This window comes from Lynx rufus, unplaced genomic scaffold (genome assembly GCF_022079265.1).
Source record: "Lynx rufus isolate CCGP_SWC_20201006 ecotype Redwood Valley unplaced genomic scaffold, mLynRuf1.p SCAF_24, whole genome shotgun sequence".
Taxonomy (NCBI): Eukaryota; Metazoa; Chordata; class Mammalia; order Carnivora; family Felidae; genus Lynx; species Lynx rufus.
In genome coordinates this window covers 6,213,851-6,238,890 of record NW_025814839.1, presented here as the reverse complement: position 1 = coordinate 6,238,890, position 25,040 = coordinate 6,213,851, and the positions used below count along the sequence as shown (strand labels likewise).

The 25,040-nt window shown below is 53.1% G+C and overlaps 1 protein-coding gene across 1 annotated transcript in view; it reads left to right on the top strand.

Moving 5' to 3' along the window:
* TBX5 (T-box transcription factor 5) overlaps positions 1-24,250 on the top strand; it is a 42,270-nt gene extending 18,020 nt beyond the window's left edge. The window contains exons 7-8 of the mRNA XM_047087907.1: positions 14,681-14,907; positions 23,676-24,250. Of these exons, the coding sequence (XP_046943863.1) occupies positions 14,681-14,907; positions 23,676-24,250 (802 nt within the window). The remainder of the gene's footprint in view (positions 1-14,680; positions 14,908-23,675) is intronic.
* The last annotated feature ends 790 nt before the right edge of the window (positions 24,251-25,040 follow it).

Below are 25,040 nucleotides of genomic sequence, written 5' to 3'. Positions count from 1 at the left end.
ATGGACTGAAGGTGTTGCAAATCACTCCCTCACACGCACCCAGTCACCGGGTCCCGTCGATGCAGCCTTCTTAACATGTGTCCAAATCCACCCCCCCTTTCTCCTGCCAGGCTCTCGATTCCAGCAGCCACAGCCTCCTGCGTTGTTTAGACCCTTCTAGGACATTCTCCAGGCAGCTGCCAAAGACATCTGTGTAAAACACGAATCAGACGAGGTTACTCCACAGCCTAGAACACTCCCAGGCTTCCTGATGCCCTCAGGATGAGGTCGTCCAGACTCCTCGTGGAGGGCCATGCCCTTCTTGTCCGACCTGGCCACTCCTCCCTAGCTCTGTCCCCCTCCGGTGCCCCCGCTCTGTCTCAATCGTGCGGAAGGGGATGCTTGACACCTGTATTCTTCCCATTATCTTTGGCCCCTCGAACAGCACGTCTGGTCTGCCTCGGGCTTTCTCCCTTCCTCCCCACTTGACCCTCTCCCGCCCATCACTAGGTCTCCTTGGAGCTGCCCCTTCCTCCAAGAGGTGTCCCCTGGCCACAGACCGTGTATGTCTGTCCCCAGGACCCCTCACCGCTTTCCTGTGTCGGGATTGGCTGGATGATAGACGTGGAGGAGAGACAGGTGGGGAAGCACAGATGTCTGAGAGCTTCACTGTCAGTGACCCCAGGGGACTCAGTGACCCCAGGGGACTCTCAGCCTAAGAACCGCGTGCGTCTTTGTGGCCGTGTTAGGAGCCGCACCGGGGAACCAGGCTGGGAGAGTGGACACGGTCATGGGCCCAGTACTGTGGACGCGGTCCCTGAGAAGGAGACAGAGCAGGGCAGAGCGGGTCCAACAGAAGGCTTTGGGAGTCGGACGAACCCGGGTTCGATCCCCACTCTGCATTTATCAGCACGCGCCCTCAGGCGAGTGACTTAACCTCGCAGAGCCTCAGTGTCTTCATCTGTAAAATGGGTATAAATAAATACAGCTTCCATTTTCCAGGGTTCTTGTAAGTGTTATATGAGAGGCTGTCAACAGGGTACTTCGTTCTTAGTCCACGCTCGATATAACGTATCTGATTTGGGGGAAGACTCGCCATTACTCCCAGTTTTGCCCTCGTTAAGCAGTTATTCTGGGCTGTGGTCCCAACTCCCAGTGACAAGTGGGGAAGATGGCTGTCCGGAGTCGGCTGTGATAATAGCCAGGCCGGAACGGCAGGCTCCCTGTTCGTCTTGTAATCCTGTTTCCTGTCCCCTGCACACCCGGTGACAGCTGGCTTGGGGTGGGGAGGGGGGGAAAGCAGGAGGAATGACATTTCCTCTAATTCCAGCAGTTGGAAGAAGGGAGAGGGCCGGACATTGACTCACAGTTAGCCCGCATAAATATCGTCCGCGTTCGCTTGGCAAATGTCTGGGCACTCACCCCGCTGTCTCTTCTCACCCAGCTCTCGGTGTTTTTTGAAAACGCAGATGGTCTTAGTTGTTTTGCAACGTCCGTGTACGATTTCTAACTCCAGAAAGAAGACCGCTTACTATAAACAAATGGGAGAGCTGTGGGAAAAGCACAAAGAGGACGATAAAATTATTTTAAAATCCTGTCTTTTAGCAGGCTGATTAAAATATGCCGAGGTTATTTTGCAAGGTTAATCTGCGGCTTAAACAACATCTTCCCCTAAAAACCAGTATCTCCCCAATTGCAGGACCCCTCCCCTGGTGACAGATGGATGATTTTAGAAGGTCTAGGGACGCAGGCACATCAGGCTGATTTTATAGTTGCTGTTGCTCAGAATGAGGCTGCTTCTAAAGAAGGAGGAAGGGGGGAGGGAAGGGGGACGGCGAAGGCTGATTATTTAAGGGAAAGTATTAACTAAATAGCAGTAGAGCTGGAGTAAACGTTTGTCGAACTTGTCAAGGTCGTATGCAAATGGCCGAAATTTGGGAAATACCCCTAAATGCGCATCCTAACAAGAAAGGTGTGGGAGCTTCACTGCTGTTTGAAATGATCTAGAGCCTGGTTTTCCATAGAACATGGCTTTCTTTGAACTTTGCTCCAGTCTTTAAGATGTGTTCAGGCAAGTTGTGAACTTCCTAAGAGTCAGCAGGTGCTGGGGACCAAGGCCAAGGCCGCTGGGGCAGGAGGTGGCGGCCCTGGGGGGAGGGGAGATGGGGGAAGGAGCGCGTGGGAGTCAGGCTTTGTGGGAAGAGTGGCGTTTGCCCTGTTGGGAACAAGGGTTTTCTGGGTTGGATCAGGGTAGAAGTGGGCAGTGATCTACAAGTCTTGGGGTCTAGAGTAGGGGTCACATTCTGAAGCTCTCTGAAAGCCAGCCGGGGTGGCCCAGTGACATGGTGGCATAAGGGGGCACAGCTGCTCCAAGAAGCATAGGATGCTCCAGACAGAAGGGACCACAGGAGACAGCCTGTCCCCCAGTGTTCTCCCTTTGGCAGAAGGGGAAACTGAGGACCAGAGACTCATTAATCCATGCAGTTTCTGATCTGTCGATCCGTTGTTCAGCGGACACACATTTGTGAAGGGCTCGGTCGACGCCGGGTCCTGAGGATGCAAAGGTGAATCTCCCGGGGAACGGGGTCCACTGGGGGAAAGTTCTGGAGTTGGGATCGGGGCCACCCCATGGAGTGGCTCCAGGGCTCCCCTACTCCACTGAGCTTCGGCTGCCTCATCTGTAGAATGGGGGATGACTATAGAACCCACCTCCAGGGCTGTTGCCTGGGTGAATGAGATAATGGGCGCATCCTAATTGCTGTTGCAAGGTAACAGTGACGCCCAGGCTTCGCTGGGACGGGCTGGGAGGCTATGCCTTCTGTTCCGTGTGCGTGACTAAATCCGGGACAGCTGGAGCGCTAGACCCCGCTTGTTCTGTGCCACCACGGCCCGCTGAAGGGCCAAGGAAGTGCAGGCGACCTCAGAGTGCCCATCTGCTGGCCCTCGCTCGGTGCTGCTGCTCGTCAGAAGCACTGATGCTGAAAAGACCAGGCGTGGCTGGCCGCCACGTGTGTGCCAGGTGAAGCAGGAAGTCACCCCGCTCGTCTCGTTCGTGATTTGCGGGTCGGGAACTTGGAAAGGGCTCGCCTGGGCCGTTCTCGCCTGCAGCCAGGTGTTGGCTGGGGCGGCAGGTAGCTGAAGTCACGCGTCCGGGCGTCCGGGATGGCACGCAGCTGTGATCGCCAGCTGGTGCTGCCTTTCGGCTGGGACCTCAGCCGGTGCGTGCGGCCCGCCCCGCGTGGCGGACTCCGCGGAGTCAGACTCCTCCCCGGGCTGCCGGCTGCTCCCAGGAGGACCAGGAGGGAGCCGTGAGACTCTTGCTTACTGGGTCTTGAAAACACGTAGCGTTACTCCTGCCGCATCCCGTGGCTTGCACGGGACTCACTGGGGTGGGGCCCGATCTGAGGCGCAGGGATCCCCCCTCTAGGGAGGAGAGTCGAAGAGGGTGTCCGCCTGTTTTAAGCCCACCCCGACATGCACGGAGGCATCTGGCAGGGGATGGGGCCCAGACTGGGGCTGGACTGATGTCAGGCCGACGTTGAGACGGGGTCCGTGCCCTCGTGAAGCCAGACGCCGGCTTGGCCAGCCCAGGGCCCCGCGGCGAGTCAGGCCGCAGAGGCCTGGCTGTGAGCTCGGCCCCTTGAGGATGGAGAGACTCCCCCTTGCTCCCCACCGCTTCCCCCACACTTCTTGGGTCACCTTGCACAGAGGGCCATTTATGCAGCGTCATTGGGGTTTGTCACACTCGATGGACAGTGGTGGCTTCCGAGCCTGTCTGGAGCCGGGACACCCTGAGGCTCTGCTTCGCTGGCCTGGATTTGGAGCCCCCCGCCCCCCAGCCAGCCAGCGGCTAGGAAAGCTTAGGGCCCAGGATGTCCCAGCTCCACCCCAGGAGGTTCCTGTTGTCTCTCCCAGGCCGGCTCCGCCCACCCACGCTGGAAACCGACGTTTCACCTGCCTCTGTGTTCCTTAGAGTCCCCTCCATCTTTTTCTCCAGGGCTGGGCTTCTTAATCAGGGTCCCTTTTGAAAATCCGATGAAAGCCAGGGACTCTCTGAACAACTCACAAGATACAAATAGGAAAAAAAAAAAAAAACATTTGCAAACGATTTCGAAGGATTCAGGGGTTCCCCCCCCCCCCACCGCCGCCCTAAAAGGTTAAAGCCCTTCCGTTGGCACCTTCCCTCCTTCTCCAGCCCCGGCTTCCTGATTTTAAATGAATGTTGAGCCCTTAACCTCAAACGGTCACTTTTCAAACGGCTTAGCGCTCTTGTAGCCCCATGCTTGTGGTTAAAGGTAATCGGAATGCCCGGTTAATGAGGAGTGATTTGCAAGACAACATTCCGGAGATGGCATGAACTCCCCACTCCTTGCCGTACTTTTGGCTAGCCACACGGCTTCCCCCAGAGAAGTGTGAACTTATGGAAAATAAGAGGGGGTTGTGTTTGGGAAGCCAAGCCGGCCTAAGTTGTGAAATTGAGGTTTGTCCCAAGGGGGTCCCATGTTGGCTCCTGGTTGACCGGCAGGGATATGGATGCTGAGAACACCCCCCCTCGACCTTTTCTTGATCATCTGCAGCACTGTCCCCCCCCCCCCAGCATACCTTCTCTTCAGGGACAGTGTCTGTGGGCACATCACTCATTCACGTGCGAATAGCGCTTCTCAGACTTTTGGCAGACATCAAAATTACCTGGGGGTGGGGAGCTTGTTAAGAAAAGCAGATTTCTGGGTTTCCTCCTCAGAGGTTCTGAATCGGTGGCTCTAGGGAGGGCTCAGAAACGGCCCTTTGGCACGTTTCCTGATGGAGGGGTCCCCTGCTCGCACCTGGGTAATCCCCTGGCTCTACAGAACGGGCAGGGGTGTTCAGGTAAATGTGTGAAATAGATCTGGAAATAGATCCCGTGTGCTGGGCTGTTGTGTAAAACCTAACCCTTTGCTGTAAGCGCTCAACTTTGGCTGAACGTGAGAAGTACCCGAGGTGCTTCCCCAGTATTTTGTTATGAAAACTGTAAAACATACAGAAAACGTGGAAGAAGGGTACAGTGAGCACCCACAAATCTGCTGCTTACATTCTACAGTTAATATTTTGTTACATATTTGCCCTATCAGCCATCTGACCACCCATCCATCCATCCGTCCATCCACCCACCCATCCTCCCATCAATCCATTGACCAGTCCATCTTTCCATCCATCCATCCATCGGCCAGTCCATCTATCCACCTACCCATCCACCCATCCACCCATCTACCATCCACCATCCATGAGTCCATCTATCCATCCATCCATCCACCCATCCATCCATTGACCAGTCTGTCTTTCCATCCATCCATCCATCCACCCATCCATCCATTGACCAGTCTGTCTTTCCATCCATCCATCCATCCATCCATCGGCCAGTCCATCTGTCCACCCACCCATCCACCCATCCCTTCATCTACCATCCACCAGTCCATCTATCCATCCATTCATCCACCCATCCGTCCATTGACCAGTCTGTATTTCCATCCATCCATCCATCCATCCATTGGCCAGTCCATCTGTCCACCCACCCATCCACCCATCCACCCATCCACCCATCCATTCATTGACCAGTCCGTCTTTCCATCCATCCATCCATCCATCCATCCATCCATCCACCCATCCATTGACCAGTCCGTCTTTCCATCCATCCATCCACCCATCCACCCATCCACCCATCCACCAGTCCATCTATCCATCCATCCATCCATCCATCCACCCATCCATTCATTGACCAGTCCGTCTTTCCATCCATCCATCCATCCATCCATCCATCCATCCATCCACCCATCCATTGACCAGTCCGTCTTTCCATCCATCCATCCACCCATCCACCAGTCCATCTACCCATCCATCCATCCATCCATCCACCCATCCATTCATTGACCAGTCCATCTATCCATCCATCCATCCATCCATCCATCCATCCATCTGCCCATCCACCCATCCACCAGTCCATCTATCCATCCATCCATCCATCCATCCATCCATCCATTCATTGACCAGTCCGTCTTTCCATCCATCCATCCACCCATCCATCCATCTACCATCCACCATCCACCAGTCCATCTATCTATCCATCCATCCATCCACCCATCCATCCATTGACCAGTCCGTCTTTCCATCCGTCCATCCATCCATCAGCCAGTCCATCTATCCACCCACCCATCCACCCATCCACCCATCCATCCATCCATCCATCCACCCACCAATCTATCTGTCCATCAATCCACCACCCCATCCATCCATCCATTTTATTTTTTTATGCATTTCATACTGAGTGGCAGCGGCAGACACGAGTACATTCCACCCCTCTATACTTCATGCGTATCATTAACTAAGACTCCATTTTTGCTCACAAATCTCTATTTTAGGTAAAGTTACATACAGTGAAATGCACAAACCATAAGGGCACCATTCGCTTTTTGACAAACGCACGTTCCTGTGAAATGAAACCCAAGCCCCCGTCGTAATATGGAACATTCCCCCACCCCAGAAACTTCCGTCATGCCCCATCCCAATTAATTCCTGCCCCCACGTCCCCACCAGAAGCAATTCGACTTTTATTTCCTTTTTACTGTGGTTTTTTCTGTTATAGAATTTGGTGTAAATGGATGCTTATAGTGTGCACTCTTTTTGCATAAGGCTTCTTTCTCCTGGGGAGCTTTTTAAGATCGCCAAGTCCAGGCTGCACCACGGAACAATGACATCAGACTCTTGCGGGGGTGGGGGGTGGGGTGGACTCAGGAGTCAGTATTTGTTTTCTTTGCTGAAATTTTTTCTTTTTTTAAATTGAAGCATAATTAATACATGGTGTTCTATTAGTTTCAGGTGCACAGGATAGTGATTCAACAATTCAATATATTGTTCAGTGCTCATCGAAATAAGTGCATTCATTTTTTTTTTAATGTTTATTTTTATTTTTGAGAGAGACAGAGACAGAATGCGAGTGGGTTAGGGGCAGAGGGAGAGGGAGACACAGAATCCGAAGCAGGCTCAGGGCTCTGAGCTGTCAGCACAGAGCCCGACGCGGGGCTCGAACCCACGAGCTGCGAGATCATGACCCGAGCCGAAGTCGGACGCTCAACCGACTGAGCCACCCAGGCGCCCCCACAATGAATGCATTCTTAATCTCCTTTAACTATTTCACCCGGAGTGAACATTTGTTTCCCTTTAATTCTCCCAGGTGGTTGTACTGTGCAGCCAAGCTTGAAACCCACTCCAATCTCTGGCCATCCTCACTCTAAGCCCTGTATCTCAGCTGCCCCATCCCAGTCATGTTCTCACATTAGAAGTTAGTCTCCCTGGAGACCCATTCCCTCATAGGTGTTTGTGTCTGTTTTTAGGGGGAGAGACAGATTTTTATATTAGTACACAGGCCATTTAGCATTCTTGCAGAAGTGGTTGCTTTTTTTATATAAGCTTATTTTTTTTTTAATTTTTTTTTCCACGTTTATTTATTTTTGGGACAGAGAGAGACAGAGCATGAACGGGGGAGGGGCAGAGAGAGAGGGAGACACAGAATCGGAAACAGGCTCCAGGCTCTGAGCCATCAGCCCAGAGCCTGACGCGGGGCTCAAACTCCCGGACCGCGAGATCGTGACCTGGCTGAAGTCGGATGCTTAACCGACTAGAAGTGGTTGCTTTTGGGTGGCTTTGCCAAGGTCGTTGTTCGAACTGAAGGTCACCAGCAGCTCCTTGACTTACTTCTTTCTGCATGACCGAGGGGCCCCCACGTGCGTCCCCTCGGAACAAAAGCCTCAAAACAATCCCCTCTGGTATAGGAAGCAGTTTGAGGAAGATCTGTTAGTCCGGGCCCTCCCAGTCTTCCGGCTTCCAGAAAGACCGTGGCCGGACCTCAGAAAGTCCCCTCCACCTTCCCATCCTCCGTTTAAAATCATTGAAAAAAAAAAAAGCTAGTAAAGTAAAGACATGGTTAAACTTGTTGAAACTGATAGTTTTAGGAGACTGAACCAAGGCGGATTGTACCCTTACTGTGAGCCCCATCGAAAGTTTCGTTTGCACTGACCTTTCCTGTCTGTAGCCTCACATCCTAGCTCTTACTTTGGGGGCTCACAGCTATGCTATGTGACGTGGGCCTTGGTAGTTCCGTTCTGTGAGTGGAGAAACTGAGGCAAAGATTGATGTCATCAGCGGTCCATGAAACCATTCAGCGCTTTCTCTGTGATCCCAGAGCTGTCTCTGGACCGCTTTTGAGGAGGTGATAACAAGAATGGCCCTCTCCCTGGAAACATTGACAAGTTCTAAATATCTGATGTTTGGGCAGAGTAGGGGGGTGGTTCCTAGACCAATCAGAGCCCGGGCAAGGGAGGTATCTCTGCTTCAGAATTGAGTAACGGGCGATTTGTAAGCTGGTGCTCATCGAGCTGTGTGTCCCGCCTACGGGCTCAGCCTTTCCACGCATCGTATTGTTTTACAATCCCAAGAGGCAGTGGATTTTACTGTTCCCATTTTACGGACAGAAAACTGAGGCTCAGAGAAAGGTGGGAGCTAGCCAGCTCCACCGTGGCCACGTTTGTGGCTGGTGAGGCACATCCACGAGGCCTGACTTCAGAGCCCCGACTCCACACGACCACCCTGATATTCAGTTACCCGGAGGTTCAACCGGGGAGCCCCGAGTTCTCAAACCGAAGTGCCGTAAGGTGGGGGCTCACAGCCACAGAGGGAGAGGCGCCTTTGAATTTCTTGGTGCCCCCCTCGAATCCTGCAGCCCCGGTCGTTGAACCAGCGGTGGGAGAGGGTGTCCAACTTCTTAGCGCGCCCGGTTCTCACCGCGCCTTCTGCAGCGTGCTGGTGTGGCATGAACTGAGTCATAAAAACAATGGCAAAGCCCTCTGTGCGCTGAGCTCCGTCCTGCCTGGGCTGAGCTGTCCCCGGTCCCCCCAAGCGTCCACGCACGTGAGATCAGAAGAGCGTCCCTGAGCGTACTAGAGAGTGAATAAATCGCCAAGGCCCTTGTGGGATGGTGGGAATTTTAATCACAGATTAAGGTACCAGCAGAGGAGGGATTTGCTCCGCGGGGACAGGGATTTTGCAATCCCAGTCTTGCCCCAGCAAGCTGCTTCGGTTGTTTGAGAAGGGTTCGCTGGGCTTGGCGGGGGTTGGGGGCGGGGGGGGGGGGGCGGGGAGCGACAACACCCCTCCCCCCCCCGCACCCAGCACCCCTGCCACCTGCTCCCGTGAAAAGGCCGATTCAGTTGGCTGCAATGGAAGACCTTCTCGGGGGCGTTCATTAGCTGGCGGCGGGCAGTTTGGCCGCGGATCGCAGTATTCCCTTGTAACGTTTTACAGCCCAGACCCGGCGACAATGGCGTCATTCACTGCACTCGCTCACGTGGAACAGAATGTGAGCGGGGGCCCGAGCCGGGGAGAAGCTGCTCTGCGGGGCGCCGGCACCCAGGGCGAGCGGAGGGGCTGAGGACCCCGGCTTGTGTCGGGCGAGCCCGGACTGAGCACAGCCCGTCCTTGAGGATGTGGCCGCGGCTGGCAGAGAGCAGGGGTGCGGGCGGGGGGTGACCTTCGGTAAACTCAAGGCCGCTCAAACGGTAGGATTGACAGGTTGACCAGTAGAACTTGATGTTGCCCGGTGCAGCCCATCTCCAGCTGCTGCCACCAGGATGCCTTATGCAACAGGGCGGCCGTGTTGCCCAGGCTGTTGTTGTGAAGGCAACAATTCCCTGCGATCGAGTGTAAGTGAGCTGGCAAGAGCTTTGGAATAGCACTGAGCCCGGGCGAAGCTCGGCTTTATCCTCTGCTGTGCCATCTGGGGAAAGTTGCTCGACCTCTCTGAGCCTCAGCTTCTTTACCTCTGAAGTGCATGTAATCCTACCGGTGAGGTGGGCGTATCGCCCGGATCAAATGAGGGTAAGGCTTCAGTTCATCGCCCGGAAGATGAGGGTAAGGCTGGAACAAAACAAAACAAAACAAAACCCCCAGCACTTTGTTGCTGCCCTCTTCCTAGATGCACAAGGGCTTTTCAACCTTTACTTTTACCCCCTCTGTGCCCTGGATTCTTTCTTTTTGTTTTTTTAACGTTTATTCGGTTTTTGAGAGACAGAGACAGAGCGTGAGCGGGGGTGGGGCGGGGAGAGAGGGAGACGCAGAATCCGAAGCGGGCTCCAGGCTCCGAGCTGTCGGCCCAGAGCCCGACGCGGGGCTCGAACCCACGAACGGCGAGATCGTGACCCGAGCCGCAGTCGGAGGCTAACCCAGGCGCCCCAAGCGCGCTGGATTCCTCACTGCCGCTCTCGAGCTGTAGAGGAAGACAATTTGTCTTCCCCGCTGCAAGGACGTTAGACGCCGTCTTGTTGCTACTGACCGCGTTCCTTGGGTGCATTGGGGAGCCCGGGGAAAATCCCCCCCCGCCTCGTGTTGGTGGATTGCCGGCGCTTTCCCCCCTCTGTGTCAACCCCGTACCGATGGAGGGGACGCTTCGCCGTGGCACGCTCCTGTTTTGACACCTGTCAGATGGGCTTGGGGACGTTGCACGGCAGGCACCGAGAGGGAGGTGTTCCTGATTGACGGTGGGGATGATGTCTCAAGCGCCTTGCAGAGAAACAAGCTGTGAGGGACAAGCGGCTGTTGGGATAATGTGGCTCTCCCACTTCTGGGAGTGTTAGTAATCAAAAGCAGGGTTTGGCCTTTGCAGAGAGTTGTTTTGCAAGTTGGCAGCACTGGAGGGGAGAATTCCACGGAGTCCATTGATACATTCTCTTGTAAAATCCCTCGGCCAACATTTTTTGGGAGTTGTTTTCTTTAATTAAAAAAAAATAACCTTCCCCATTAAGAACATACGACTGAAAGAGATTTCCCCCTTCCTGTCGGAGCTCTGGCAGCCCAGCTCTGGAACTAAGCAGACGCGAACAGAATTGCCAGCAAGAGTTGACAACTTTTGTAATGTTTTATTATTATTCTAATTTTTCTTCTTCTTCTTCTTCTTCTTCTTCTTTTTTTTTTTTCCATTACGTAGCTGGAACCTCAAAGAGAGGACCGTAAAGCTAATTCTATTCCTTTCAGGCCTCTGGCCCCAGGGGGGAGTTCTGAGTGTTGTGGCTGCTCAGGACGGCTCCAGCTTGGGTTCTGAGATGGCCCATAGCACGGGAAAGCTCCGCCAGGGGACCCCCGGGTGTCGTGAGGGTTCTGTGCCCTCATGGAAACTTGGCGGATGCTCTGCGTCCCCTGCCTGGCTACTCTGACGTGCTTTCGTGTGACAAACAAAGTCCGGGGCCAGGGTGGAGATCATTCCAGCCCCCGAGGGGTGGGAGAAGCGGGAGAGGAATCTTGGGCCCCGGTCCCTGCTCTCCTAAAAGTATACTGTGTTCTGAGAATGGAAAGACACGATCAAAAGCCTGTGGAGAAGTCGTTAGGGGACGCCTGGGGTAGAGTCCTGGTGGTGGGTCTTTCTAGCTCTGTGACCAGGGGCGGCAAGTTGCTTCTTCTCCCAGGGCCTTGGTTTCCTAATCTGTAAAGTGGGGACAAAACCAGTCCCTACTTCCTAAGGGTCACAGAAAGGATGGAGAGGGCCAATGCAGCGCACCCTTCAGAATGTGCTAGATGTAGTGCTCTTTGGACGTGACATGATTTCACGTGCACTCTTTTCAAACGTAGATTTATTTTTATTTTTTTTCAAGTTTTCAAAAAAAATTTAATTTGTTTTTATTTTATTAAAAATTTTTTTTTCTTAATGTTTTTATTTATTTTTGAGACAGAGAGAGACAGAGCATGAGTAGAGAAGGGGCAGAGAGAGAGGGAGACACAGAATCGGAAGCAGGCTGCAGGCTCCGAGCCATCAGCACAGAGCCTGACGCGGGGCTCGAACTCACCAACTGCGAGATCGTGACCGGAGCCGAAGTCGGACGCTCAACCGACTGAGCCACCCAGGCGCCCCTTTAATTTGTTTTTAAATGTTTGTGTATATTTCAGAGAGACAGTTGTCAGTGGGGGAGGGGGAGAGAGAGCGGGAGACGCAGAGTCGGAAGCAGGCTCCAGGCTCCGAGCTGTTGGCACAGAAGTCGGCCGAAGTTGGCCGCTTAACCGACTGAGCCACCCAGGCGCCCCTCTTTGAGTTCAATGAGTATTTATTTCAGTTGCTGTACAGTTGCCGTCGCTTTGCAGATCTCGTCGCTCAGAGTGAGGCTAAACGCACTCGGCGAAAAACGGATTGAAAAACGTGATTCGTAAAAGAAGAGTTTGGTTCATGGCAAAAATCACAGCTGAGTTTGGGATTTACTGATACGTTTTTCTTCTCGGGAGGCGGTCGCAGCCTGTTTGGTGGCATGGGCCTCTCTGGTGGCCTCGTGAAACTGACGTGTCACTTCTCAGAGTAACACGATTCGACGCATCGTAGCAATTGTGTGGATTAAAAAACAGTGATGGAAGTATTTTTATTATTTATTAATTCTTTAAGAGAGAGCGTGAGTGAGCGAGGGGCAGAGAGAGAGAGAGGGGGAGAGAGAGAGAGAATCCCGAAATGGGGCTTGAGCTCAGCTGAAGCAGGGCTCAAACTCACGGACCGCGAGATCATGACCTGAGCCGAAAGCCAAAGCCGGACGCTTAACCGACCGAGCCACCCAGGTGCCCCTCCTCATTCTTTTTCAATTCTGTGTAATATTCCATTGCTCGGCTCTGTCAGAGTTTACTTAGCCATTAATGAGGGCATTTCAGCCATTTCTAGTTTTTCCCTGGGCTGCAGGGAAAAGCCTCAGGCTTATGTCTTTGCTCACTGACCTGGTCAACTTCTTAGGGAAATTCGTCGTAATTGGATTGCTGGATCTGCATTATTATATATTAAAAAAAAAAAAAAGGGGATGCTATCCAGTCGCCTTCCAGTAAGGATGGGATGGATCACCCCTCCATCAGCCTGCACACTGATTGTGGTTTTCCTGTCCCCGATTTCCTCTCCCCACTCCAGATGTCAGCAGCCCCCTTCCTTGCATGGATGAGCACACGCTGGGGGTCAGACTATAATCTTCTTATGAGCACAGATGCTCCTCTCAGTTCTCCCTGTTTTGAAAGTAATTATCGGGGCGCCTGGGTGGCTCAGTCGCTTAAACGTCTGACTTCGGCTCGGGTCACGATCTCGCGGTTGGTGAGTTCGAGCCCCGCATCCGGCTCTGTGCTGACAGCTCGGAGCCTGGGGCCTGCTTTGGATTTTGTGTCTCCCCCTCTCTCTGCCCCTCCCCTGCTCATGCTTTGTCTCTCTCTCTCTCTCAAAAATAAATCAACATTAAAAAATTAAAATTATTTATTTATTAAAATTAAAAAAAGAGTTTTATTTATTTATTTATTTTGAGAGACAGAGAGAGCATGAGCAGGGGAGGGGCAGAGAGAGGGAGAGAGAGAATCCCAAGCAGGCTCGTTGCGGTCAGCATGGACCCCGGGGTGGGGCTCGAACTCATGAACCTTGAGATCGTGAGCTGAGCTGAAATCAAGAGTCCGACGCTTAACCGACTGAGCCGCCCAGGCGCCCCTCAATTCTCCCTTTTGTCGTAGAGCCACCCCTCCTCCCGACTCCTCTACAGACTCTTCTTCTGACACTCCTCACCTACCCGGCTTCCTGCGGGGCTCCCTCCTTCCCGGGGGGAGGTTCCTGGTGAAATTCCCAAGCTCTTATGAGGAAAGGAGTGGGAATTCCTGGTGTGAAAGCTGAAGGCAAGGGAATGTGGCGCGTGTGAGCCGGACGAGTGTGAGAAACCAGATTCTGAGCACCTGGGAGGGTGCTCTTCGTAGGATGTCACTGGATATTTTTTCTACTCAGTTTCCCCGTGTGACGCCTGAGGCTCAGAGGGGCACACAGTCTATAAGTGATGGGCGGGGGGCCTGAACCTGGGCCTGCCCAGTCCTAGATCCTGTGCTCTGTTCTCTGTTTCCTTTGGCCCTGTTCTGCCTTCCCTCCTCTCTTTCTCTCTCCTTACTCTCTCAAAACGACCACAGTAATGATGACGGCCGTCGTTTGTTGAACGCTCGCTCTGTGCCAGCTACTGTTCCGTCTTTCACACGTGTGAATTTCTTTTTTTTCCCTCAACGATCCTTTGAACTGGGGATTTTTACTATCCTTGTTTCACAGATGGGACAACCCAGGCACGGAGGAGAAGTTAAATATGATGTCAGTGGTGACCAGTAGAACAGCTCAAGAGGAAATTGTAAGGCACAGATTAGGGTAGCCGGGGATCGTTCCTGACTATTCTAGAGGGTCAACTGCCTTTTTCCTAATGTTGACCAAAGACCGGAGCGCCGTTTTAAAGATGGAAACCCAGGAGTTAAGCCTAAGTGACCCCGACTACTCAGCTCTTTTAGCTTTTGAATTAGGGAATTCAAAGACATACGCAGCAGATTGAAGTATTTCAAGATGCTGTGTGTTCGTTGATCATGAAGAGGGTTCCTCAGTGGTGGAGCTCGTTTAATTAACTTTCAGTATACATACAGAACTATACGTAAACCCACTTGCCTAACGTACAAGGCATGAAAAGTTAGTGCCTAAATATATATGTCTGTTTATTTGATGCACTCGAGTACAAGTGGATCGCTTCACTCACCAAAGACGCCTTTGTTTCTTATGCTGTGACACATTTCTGGTGGATTCTGTGATCCCGTGGCTCAGCCAACGGGGGGCATCTGTATGGGGGGCACTGATCCACAGTATTTCTCACCTTCTCTCTTTCAGTAAAGAATATCCCGTGGTTCCCAGGAGCACAGTAAGACAGAAAGTAGCCTCCAACCACAGTCCTTTCAGCAGTGAGCCTCGAGCTCTGTCCTCCTCGTCCAACTTGGGGTCCCAGTACCAGTGCGAGAATGGTGTATCCGGCCCCTCCCAGGATCTCCTGCCCCCGCCCAACCCATACCCACTGCCCCAGGAGCACAGCCAGATTTATCACTGCACCAAGAGGAAAGGTGAGTGTGATACTCCCTGCCTGCCCACCTTGCCTTTCTGTTTTTCCTTCCTTTCCTTGGGGGAAGAAAAGTACACACGACTACATTTGTTTATTTAAAAAACGTAAGCAATATAAAAACTCACGGAGGTTGTAAGACACTCAAACCATATCTGTAGAACTTGACATGTCTCCTCCAGTTCTGGCCCCTTCCTTGGGGAAAATGTATTTGAAACGTCCAGTCTTATTTGATTCGTTTACACCCGCACGCGCAAGCACTTAAAAATGGTTTTGTTTTTGCTTCTAACGGCTGATACTATGCCGTCTGAATATCGCAACCTGCATTTCTTAAACTTGAGACTATGCCGCGAGCATAGAGCTCTTTTCCCGAGCCTAGAGCTGCCTCGTGCTTTTTAGTTGCCGAAGGGGGAGCGTTGCCCCCAAAGGGTGAAGCCGCGTCTGCTTTTCCACCCCCACTGGCAGACACGGTGGTCGCTTCTAGCATTTTCGTTGTCTCCCGCGAGCCATACTGCAGGGAGCTTTCTTACAGTTGGATGTGCTCTGGTTTATGTGCTACGGTTTCTCTTGGGTGGGTGGATTCCGAGCTCGTCTTCTTGCCTTTCTAGATCAAAACCAACACCCAAAAAAGAAAGAAAGGAGAAAAATCACAACGGGTTGTTTTTCTCTCCTTTGCATTTTGTCTTTAAATCTGGTTTGAACTCTGTCTGAGACGCTGCGTAGTTTTCTTGGCCGAATGAGAAATGGGGACTTTTCCTGAGTCATCTGAGTCTAGGGCTATCATACCGAAGGGAATTTCTGGTGGCATATTTTTCGAGCCAGAATCAAAGTGGTTGACCTGGGGGGGGGGGTGGGGTGTGCGGCTGAGTTCAGCTTTACTGGAACCGTTGCTTGTGTGAGTGGCAGACAGGCATGGTGGGGACAGCGTGGGCAACGGGGCTGGAGGACCCAGGCTCGAGTCTCAGCTCTGCCGCCAGCTTCCTGTGTGGCCTTAGCCAGGTGTCCTGGCGTCTCTGTGCCTCAGTTTCTCGCTTTGTAAATGGTGCCGAGTTCCCGAGAGCACCTGATACTCGGTGAGCACCCGGCAGGTGTTGGCTCTGGTTACGGCTGTCGCTCTAGGAAGTGTGTCTGTGGAGGGGGAGGTGGTAAGGCTCCCGTCCCAGTGAAGCTTCGAGAAAGATATGGGACGGAGGGGACTACATACAATTGGGATGAATCCTACCTTTGCCAGTTGCAAATTTTTATGATTAGGGGCAAGTTACTCAACTGTTCTGAGCCTTATTTTTTCTAATCTATAGATTTGGGCTCACGATTAGACCTATAGGCTTGGTGTGAGGATGTCATGAAATTGGGCTTGTCGTATATATATATATATATATATATATTGTTTAAGTTTTATTTTATTTATTTGAGAGAGACAGAGACCGTGCAAGTGGGGGTGGGGCAGAGAGAGAGGGAGACACAGAATCCGAAGCAGGCTCCAGGCTCTGGGCTGTCAGCACAGAGCCTGACGCGGGGCTCGAACTCACGGATTTCGAGATCGTGACCCGAGCCGAAGTCGGACGTTTAACCGACTGAGCCACCCAGGCGTCCCTCGTGCTTGTCATATTTAGCACAAGGTGGACCCAATAAGCGTTACTGGTTTGCTCCGGCGGGCCCAGTGTGGCCTGATGTGTCTCCCAGTGTCTGGAACATCTTTAAAAAAAAAAATATATCAACTCACTAACAACTGATGGAAACAGATGCTTTGGCAGTGTTCTCTGAGCCGAGGTTACTTGAGGAAAGTCGCACGGTTTGACTTTTGGACGAGTACCGATCTCGCAGTTTGACGGAGAGAAAGGCCGTCGTTGGTTCAAGCCCGGGGCTGGGGTGCTGATCCGGGTGAGGCTGTTTTCCAGGCTGAACCTGAAGCCCATCCACGCTCCTTGGATCCCAAAGGGTGGAACAATGATATCACCCCAACAGACCCCCTGGCCCGGCTCCCAGCGTGTCCGCTGCTGCGTGGCCTGGAGACCAGATGCGTGCAAAAATGTCTGCCTCTCCAGGCCCCAGCAGGGGTTGAGGATGTCACCTGGGGCACAGGACCCTGCACGGAGATCCTGTTCTGTGTTCTGTGTAAGGGTGCCCCGCCCAGGCTCTCCACCACGACCTTTCAACAACGCTGCTAGGTAGGTGCGGTTATTCACCCGCTTTACAGGTGGGGAAACCGAGGCCCAGAAAGGTATACCCACGTGCCGAAGGCTCCCGGGGGGCAGAATTTGAACCCATGCCTGGTCAGCAGTATCAGCTACGATCTCAAAACGCCATCCTCCGCTAGAGACCCGTCTCGAGACCGAGACTGGGTCAGACACACGGATGAAGAGCTCACCGGGTTTGAATTAGGGAGTTCTGTCGATTAAATTAATGCCAGACCAGAAGAAGGGGAGGAAGAAGTTAAAAAGAATCAAGGCACTTTTTTAAGGCTCGATATTTACAGCAGCACCCGTGTGCATGCTTTTTCTCCTGGAGGCGGCGGGGGAGAGTCGGAAGGCTTTGAATGCCGGGGGGAATGGACCCCCTCCCGTGATGGGAGCAGGTGACCCGCACAGGGCACTCGGCGGGGCCCTCAGGTGAGCTCAGGGTCAGCTTGAGATGGCCACGGGCGAAGCCAGTGGGGTGGCGACCGGTCTGTGGCAGGAGGTCACAGCAGCTGACGCTTTCCGGCTGCGGGCAAGCCCCCCGCTTTCTCAGCCCTAACTCCCTCTTCTGCAAAACGACGAGTGTGATAACAGCACGTCCCCCGTAGGGTTGCGGTGAGATGGAACGAGATGGTCTAAGGGCGCAGTGCCCGTTAGCTGGCCGCCGCTCTGCGCTTCCGAGGCTCACGGTGGCGAGGGGGTCGGATGTCGTCCCGCGTGGTGACATAACTGATGACCACGGTGGGCTAATGCTGCAGAAATCTGCAAAGTGCTGGTGCCTGTGAAGCGGGGGTGGGGGGCGGGGGGGGGGCGGGAAACCTCTGCCCTTCTCACCCCCTGCCACCACCCCCCCCCAAAAGGGAGCTCCCAGGGACAGCATTCCAGCCAAGCTCTGTCTGTCCTGCGTGCCTCGGAGACGACAAAAAGCAATTCATCATCAGCCTCCATTGTAAGGTGATAAGGAATCAGCCAGGTTTCCTTCCAGTTTGGGAGTCCCGCGAAGTGGTGACTCCATGGGTGGCTTTCCCCGCCCCCCCCCCCCCGGCCCCCTGCCTGCCCCACTATCTGACTTCCCCTCATTGTCTGTCTCCTTTCCAACGAGCCCAGGAGGCAGGCCCAATGAAATGTCAAAGGGCCAGGCTGGCCGGAGGGCTTCTTGTGTTTGGACCCAGCTGTCTCCCAACTATCTCTCCCGATGGATGGAACCAAAAGAGCTGGGAAGGTCTTTTATCAACGCCACTCAATCAAATCCAGGACCCCGGGGCCTGGGAGAACACTTGTCTGTCTCTTGTTCCCCCTCCCACCCTGACAGCCCCCCCCCCCCCCACCGCCTTCCCACATTTAGATATCAGAGGCAACCCAAATAAAGATTTAAAGCAAAGCCATATACTGCCTTGGCCCTTCAAAGGCAAGTCAGAGGTGGGAGGAAGGGCGGGGAATATGGTTTTGCAGGGTGCATTTTGTCGGCGCTGTGTGCTTTTTCGAGGAATTTCACATCGCTTCCTTCCTTGGACCCGCGCTGTAGCCCCTGAGCGGGGAGGGGGCTCAACATTTTGCAGGGTCAACAGGGGACCAAGAGGTTGGGGTCGCTTCCCAAGGTCACGGGGCTGGTGAGTGGCAGATCGGGGACGCATTCGTCAAAGAGAAATATCGGTTGAGCTCTTACTGTGTCCGGGGCACTGTGCTGAATATGGGGGATAAGCCGGGGGTGGGGCAAGGTGGCCGGGGTCCCTGCTCTCCCGAAACCTGTACTCTCATTGGGGAGACAGATAGAGATCAAGTGGATGAATTTATGATTTTCAGGTGGTGGTTAAGTGAGGGGCAGACTGGGGTCTTTTGGTTCCCAGTTGACGATCTCCCTACAGTACCATTCCAGTCCTTTCCACGTTGGGCTAAGAGCTAACATTACAGGTACACGCACCATTCTTCATCCATCCATCTGTCCATCCATCCGTCCAACCACCCACCCATCTATACCTATCCATCCACCCACCCATCCGTCCAGGTCAAGGTTACCACCCTTTCGTATTTTCTGAACACAGCAGGTTTCGTGAAAGCCGAAAGGCTAAGCCCTCTGAAAGAGCACGGTTTTGTGACCCGGAGGGACTGAACCATAGTTCTGCTTCTGACTTGCTAAAGGTCACTCAGCCGAGTGGCTGGTGACCATGGTCTTTCATCTGAGTGAACCCAGTCAGCGAGGGAAGTGACCTGTTTGGGAATGGTGACAAATGTCCTTAACGGGAATAGCGATTTCAAAGCAGGGTTGTGGGTATTCCGGCTCGAATCCACCCAGACACCCTCCAGCATGGGACAGCCTTCCCAGGGCCATCTGTGCCATCTTCCAGAGGGAAAGGAGAGTAGACCCGTCGTCCCTGGACAGCTAAGATTTGAACACATGATGGGCAAGGAAGACAGAAACTAAAGCACACTTCTTACGTGCATTCCTACAACAAAGTTAAGTATTAGCCTCCTATATAGTCAAAAACGGAAATTGAAAGTGGTTTGCCCAAGGTCACATAGCCGAGGGAGAGTCAGAGACGTGACCGCGCCCTAAAATCTGTGGTCTGGATTTATCATCAAAGCCACGTGGTCCAGAATCAAAAGCCGCTAGAAAGACGCAAGGGGCCAGGGATTTTCACGGGGCAATGAGGTGACGGGTGCTCAGCATCCCGTAAGAGCTTTCCCGTAATTCAGGAGACACAGCGGGGTTCAGGACAGGTGGACTACGACTGAGCATTCTTGTTCTTCAACTTCCTGAACCTGAGCTGTTGGCCCCGTCTCACGGAAGACTTGATGGCTGACTACAGCGCGTTCCCGGGCCGTGGAAAGTAGGCTTGGCTGGGAAAGAGGTCTTTGCAGTTGACCGGTTGGTTATCAGGCTCCCAAGAGAGAGAAGGAAATCAAGCCGCAACCCAAAAGGACACAGGGACCACATCCAAACCATTTATCGCGACCCACTTGAAATCTGGATCCGTGCTTCGGAATTTCTTGACAGTGTGATGAGGTCCAAGAGGAATGTGAGAATGTTCAGGACCTGCTTTCATGAACAAGCCAGCGTTTTGCTTTTCCTTAGGACTCTGCATCAGATCTTTGGGTTATTAAAGACTGGAATGTGTAATTTTACGATTTTCCAAAATGCGCCTCGGCCTTTTTCATATTATTCTTCCTTTTTTTTTTTTACTTGTAACAAATCTGGAAGGGGATCAGAAACTCGGGAATGGTTAGTTTGCCTTGTTTTTTTTTCTCTTGCCAAGGGTACCCTGCAGCTGTACTTTTTATTATTGAAAACGGGAACGCCCTGGTTAAATGGAAAACCCAAAGGTTATGATTCTAGCAACAATGGAAACATTCAGATTTATGGATCCGGCGGCGGGGGTGGGGGTGGGGTTGGAAGGAAGCATGGAGGCACGATGGGACCAAGGGAGGAGGTGGGGAGGACAGAAAAGGTTGCGTGTAACAATGTCTTCAAGATGCCAGAGAGATGCCCCGTGGAAAGGTGAGAAACGTGGCCACCGGCTCATCTGGATGGCTTCGAACATTCGGATGGTTGGCATGATGTAGACGAAGCACCTGGAAGAGCGGCCGCATTTTTTCCCTTTCTTTTGGACACAGGCGTGGGCGTCCTCTGGGGCCCAGATGTGTCCCAGAAAGAGTCTAGCTAACAACGCGCTTGCTGTGAGGCGGGTACGATCCCAGCGTAGATGTGTTTTGATTGGGGAGATTTTTTTTTCTTTTTTTTTACTTACCTGTGAGGGTCAGTCCCGAGCTTGATACCAGGGCAAGTGTTTGGTGGAACCTAAACTCAGGCCATCCTATCCGAGTTGGGGAGCTGTTTTAAAATCCAGTGCAAAACCAAAGGACTCCCTGTGGGGTGAATGAGTCACTTGGAGCTTTCTAGCAAGGACCACCCCCCGTGCACAGGCTCACAGGCTGTTAGCCTCCCACCTTCGCTGTTCAGGGTGGGCTGGAGAGGGCCCCCCCACCCCCGCCATGTGCGCTGAGCAGGACCATGACTGTTTATTGACCTCTCTATCCGCCCACCGCCTGGCACTTGGTAGGGGCTCAGTACGTCTCTGTTGGATGACTGGGTGAGTGGCCTTGGATATGAGAAATCTGGAGCGCTGGAAGCAAGGTGTGGTTGGCAAAGGAAGCCAGACCTGACCTCGAGTCCAGCCTCTGCCCCTTCCCTGCTTGACCTCGGGAAGGTCACTTCACCAAGCTTCGGTTTCTGCCGCTGAGACAGGCTGGAGAGGAGCCACCCTGAAGAATTACTGGGAGATTAGGGTAAGGTCACTTGGGAGGTGCTACATAAATAATAACTCGTATCTCCTCCCATTTTGTTCTTCGCCCTCCCCGCCAGGCCGTCGGCCATCACAGTGAGGGGGAGGAATGTTCCAGTGTTTCTTTCTTCTTCACACCCCTCAACAACAGACATCTTTCTTTCTCTTTCTTTCTTTCTTTCTTTCTCTTTCTTTCTTTCTTTCTTTCTTTTCTTTCTTTTTTTAACATTTAATTTTGAGAGAGAGAGAGACAGAGCGTAAGCAGGGGAGGGGCAGAGAGAGAGAGGGAGACACAGAATCCGAAACAGGCTCCAGGCTCTGAGCTGTCAGCACAGAGCCCGACGCGGGGCTCGAACCCACGAACCGTGAGGTCACAACCTGAGCCGAAGTCGGACGCTCAGCCGACTGAGCCGCCCAGGCGCCCCACGACAGACAGATTTCTTAACATTTATTGATTTGAAAGAGATTGGAAGATGAGGACGGAAAATCTCCGGGCTGGGGGCTGAAATTCCAGCTAAGGAATGAATGAATCTGTGTTGGGGTTTACACCTTGGTAGAAGTTCTCAAATATTGCCTCCCTAAAGGAAACACCTGGAGGCGTGTTAATCTACATCAGGTCTGCCGAGGGACCAACTGGTGGTGTTACCGTTGCAACAAGAGCTGCTCTTGACGAAAGCTATCGGGAGATTTACATGCTTGATTTTATTTAATTCTTAGCTGCCTGGTGAGGTAAATAGCATTAACTCGGATTCAGAGACGCTAAAAACGAGTCTCCGAGAGGGCAGACGCCCTGCTGGTGTCACACAGGCATTAAGCAGAAGAACGAGATCGAAACTCACATACGTCTCCGCTCCTTAACTCGGGGTCTGGATTTTAGGGGATCCGTGAGCTCCGCAAACTGCACGCGAAGCTGTGCCAGGCACGTGCCGTTTTCCAAACTTTGTATTTCAGTGGATTTTTCCAGGACACAGCCCCGCACTTTTGTTCCCAAACGAGGCAGTGACCCCAGAGTCACGAAGGGAGACCCTCTTCCAGGGACAGAAGTACCTCCACTGCCCTACGCCGGGGACTAGTGTCTGGGGAAGGGAGTGGACTGACGTTACGTTGTACCAGCTCTGCAGATGTTAACTGAGCCTTGCTCACAGAGGCATCGGGAGAGGAGCTGGGGAGCATCCGAGCGCCCAGCCATGTGTGCACGACGTGTCCGTCTGTCCTTCCCATCTGTCGCACGGGTATTTTAGCGCATGGCTTTTTGGGTAGCGTAGTACCGCAGGGCAGAGACTTGCAGTAAGCTCCCTTGAATTGCAACCCTCGCTCCCCTGTTAATCAGCCACGCGCGTGAGGCCTCGGGCGAGTTTCCGAACCTCTGTGTGCTTCCTTTTTGCCATCTGCAGTATGAGGGTAATCCCAGAACCCACGTCACGGGGTACCTTCCGGAGACAGCTTGGAACAGCACCAGGCCGGGGAAACGCTGCTGGCGTTTGTTTTTACTGTTGCTGTTGACGGTGTTATTACTGTTTTGCGCACGCAGAATGTGCCGGAATCTGGGAATATCGTGATGGGTAGGACAGTGTCCCGCCTTCATGGAACATACGTGCCGGAGTGGAGGGAAGGAAAGAGTGATAGTTGTTACTTATTGGGCGTTTTATTTTTTTCTTTTTTCTTTCTTGTACCAAGCTCTGGACTAAGTTGCTTAATCTGTATTTTTCCGTCTCCTTCTCAACACCTCCCTTCACCGTGAAAAGTGGAAAAGTAGAAGCGTGTCGTTACTGTCCTTTCCATGTTATAGACGAAACTGAGCTCAGAAAGGTCAGCCTGTTTGCTCGAGGTGTCTACCCTCTTTATTTTATTTTGTTTTGTTTTGTTTTATTTTATTTTATCATTCTTATTTACTTAAAACAACTTATTTAATGTTTATTTATTTTTGAGAGGGAGAGAGAGAGAGAGAGAGACGGACTCTGAAGCAGGCTCCAGGCTCCGAGCTGTCAGCCCAGAGCCCGACGCGGGGCTTGAACTCACGGACCGTGAGATCGTGACCCGAGCCGAAGTCGGACGCTTAACCGACTGAGCCACCCAGGCGCCTCCCCTCCCTCTTTTCTTTTTTCCTTTTCTTTTCTTTCCTTTCCTTTCCTTTTCTTTCCTTGTCTTTTCTTTTCTTTCTTTTCTTTCTTTTTTTTTTTAATCAGAGAGGAGGTTGGAGCTGAGTCTCCCGGACTTGATTCTTCACTCCTTGGGCCCGAGGTCCCCCTCCGCCTTCAGAATGAGGGGTGGCTGGTCCCGGGGCCTCACTGGTCTCTCTCCTCCTGTCTTAGCAGATGAAGAATGTTCTACCACGGACCACCCGTATAAGAAGCCCTACATGGAGACGTCGCCCAGCCCCGAGGACCCTTTCTACCGCTCCGGCTACCCCCAGCAGCAGGCCCTGAGTGCCTCCTACAGGACAGAGTCGGCCCAGCGGCACGCCTGCATGTATGCCAGCTCTGTGCCCCCCAGCGAGCCGGTGCCCAGCCTGGAGGACATCAGCTGCAACACGTGGTCCGGCATGCCTTCCTACAGCAGCTGCACGGTCACCACGGTGCAGCCCATGGACCGGCTGCCCTACCAGCCCTTCTCCGCTCACTTCACCTCGGGGCCCCTGGTCCCCCGGCTGGCTGGCGTGGCCAACCACGGCTCTCCGCAGCTCGGAGAGGGAATGTTCCAGCACCAGCCCTCCGCGGCCCACCAGCCCGCGGTCAGGCAGTGCGGGCCTCAGACTGGCCTCCAGTCCCCCGGCGGCCTTCAGCCGTCCGAGTTCCTGTATCCTCACGGCGTGCCGAGGACCCTGTCCCCACATCAGTACCACCCTGTGCACGGGGTCGGCATGGTGCCAGAGTGGAGCGAGAACAGCTAAAGGGAGGGCTGCTTCGTCACAGACGTTGGCCGGGGAGAGAGAGAGAGAGAGAGAGGGAGACAGACGGAAGCAGAGAGGACCCCCGCGGGAGGCGTTTCTCCTCCGCAGTGTTCACGTCTGCCCTCGAGAGCCCTGGACGCTGATCTAATCAGTAGCTCGAAACCGCAATGCAAAAAAGGTGACTTTGTCGTTTCAACACTTAAAAAAAAAAAAAAAAGACAAAAAAAAAACCAAACAAAAAAAACCAAGATGCACCCCACCTGCCACGACCACTCCACGCGTCGGCCGGCCATGTTCACGCCTCCTCCGGGAGTCCTCCGTGATTCCTTCTTTTGGCCTCCAAAAGGCCTTTGCCTTATCGAGGGTTTTAGCCTAAAGGTGTGGCTGGAGTCTTTCCTGTCTCAGTGTTAATGTTGACGTTGTTATATAATAAATAATAATATATTTTTTCTTTCAATTTTCTTAATGGGACCCAGTCCCTTATGGGGGGGGAGGGGGGGAGGTCTGAGGCAAGTGTGTTTCCTATGTGTACCTGTGGGGGTTCCCCTCACGTACACCACGGCCGGAACCGGAGATTCGCCACCCTGCCCTTGACTAAGAAATTACCTACCTCTGCCACGTGATGTTCTCGAGAAAGTTCCCTACGTCCTGGCCTTTGTCCGACTTTTCCCACCTTGCCGGGCCTCGCGGAGCCCCGCTTGGCCCTTCTTCTTTACCAGCGGGGTCAGCATAGCGTTGCACTCCGTCTGGCCTCCTATCTTACTCAGCCCTCCCGTCGTCCCAGCTCTGT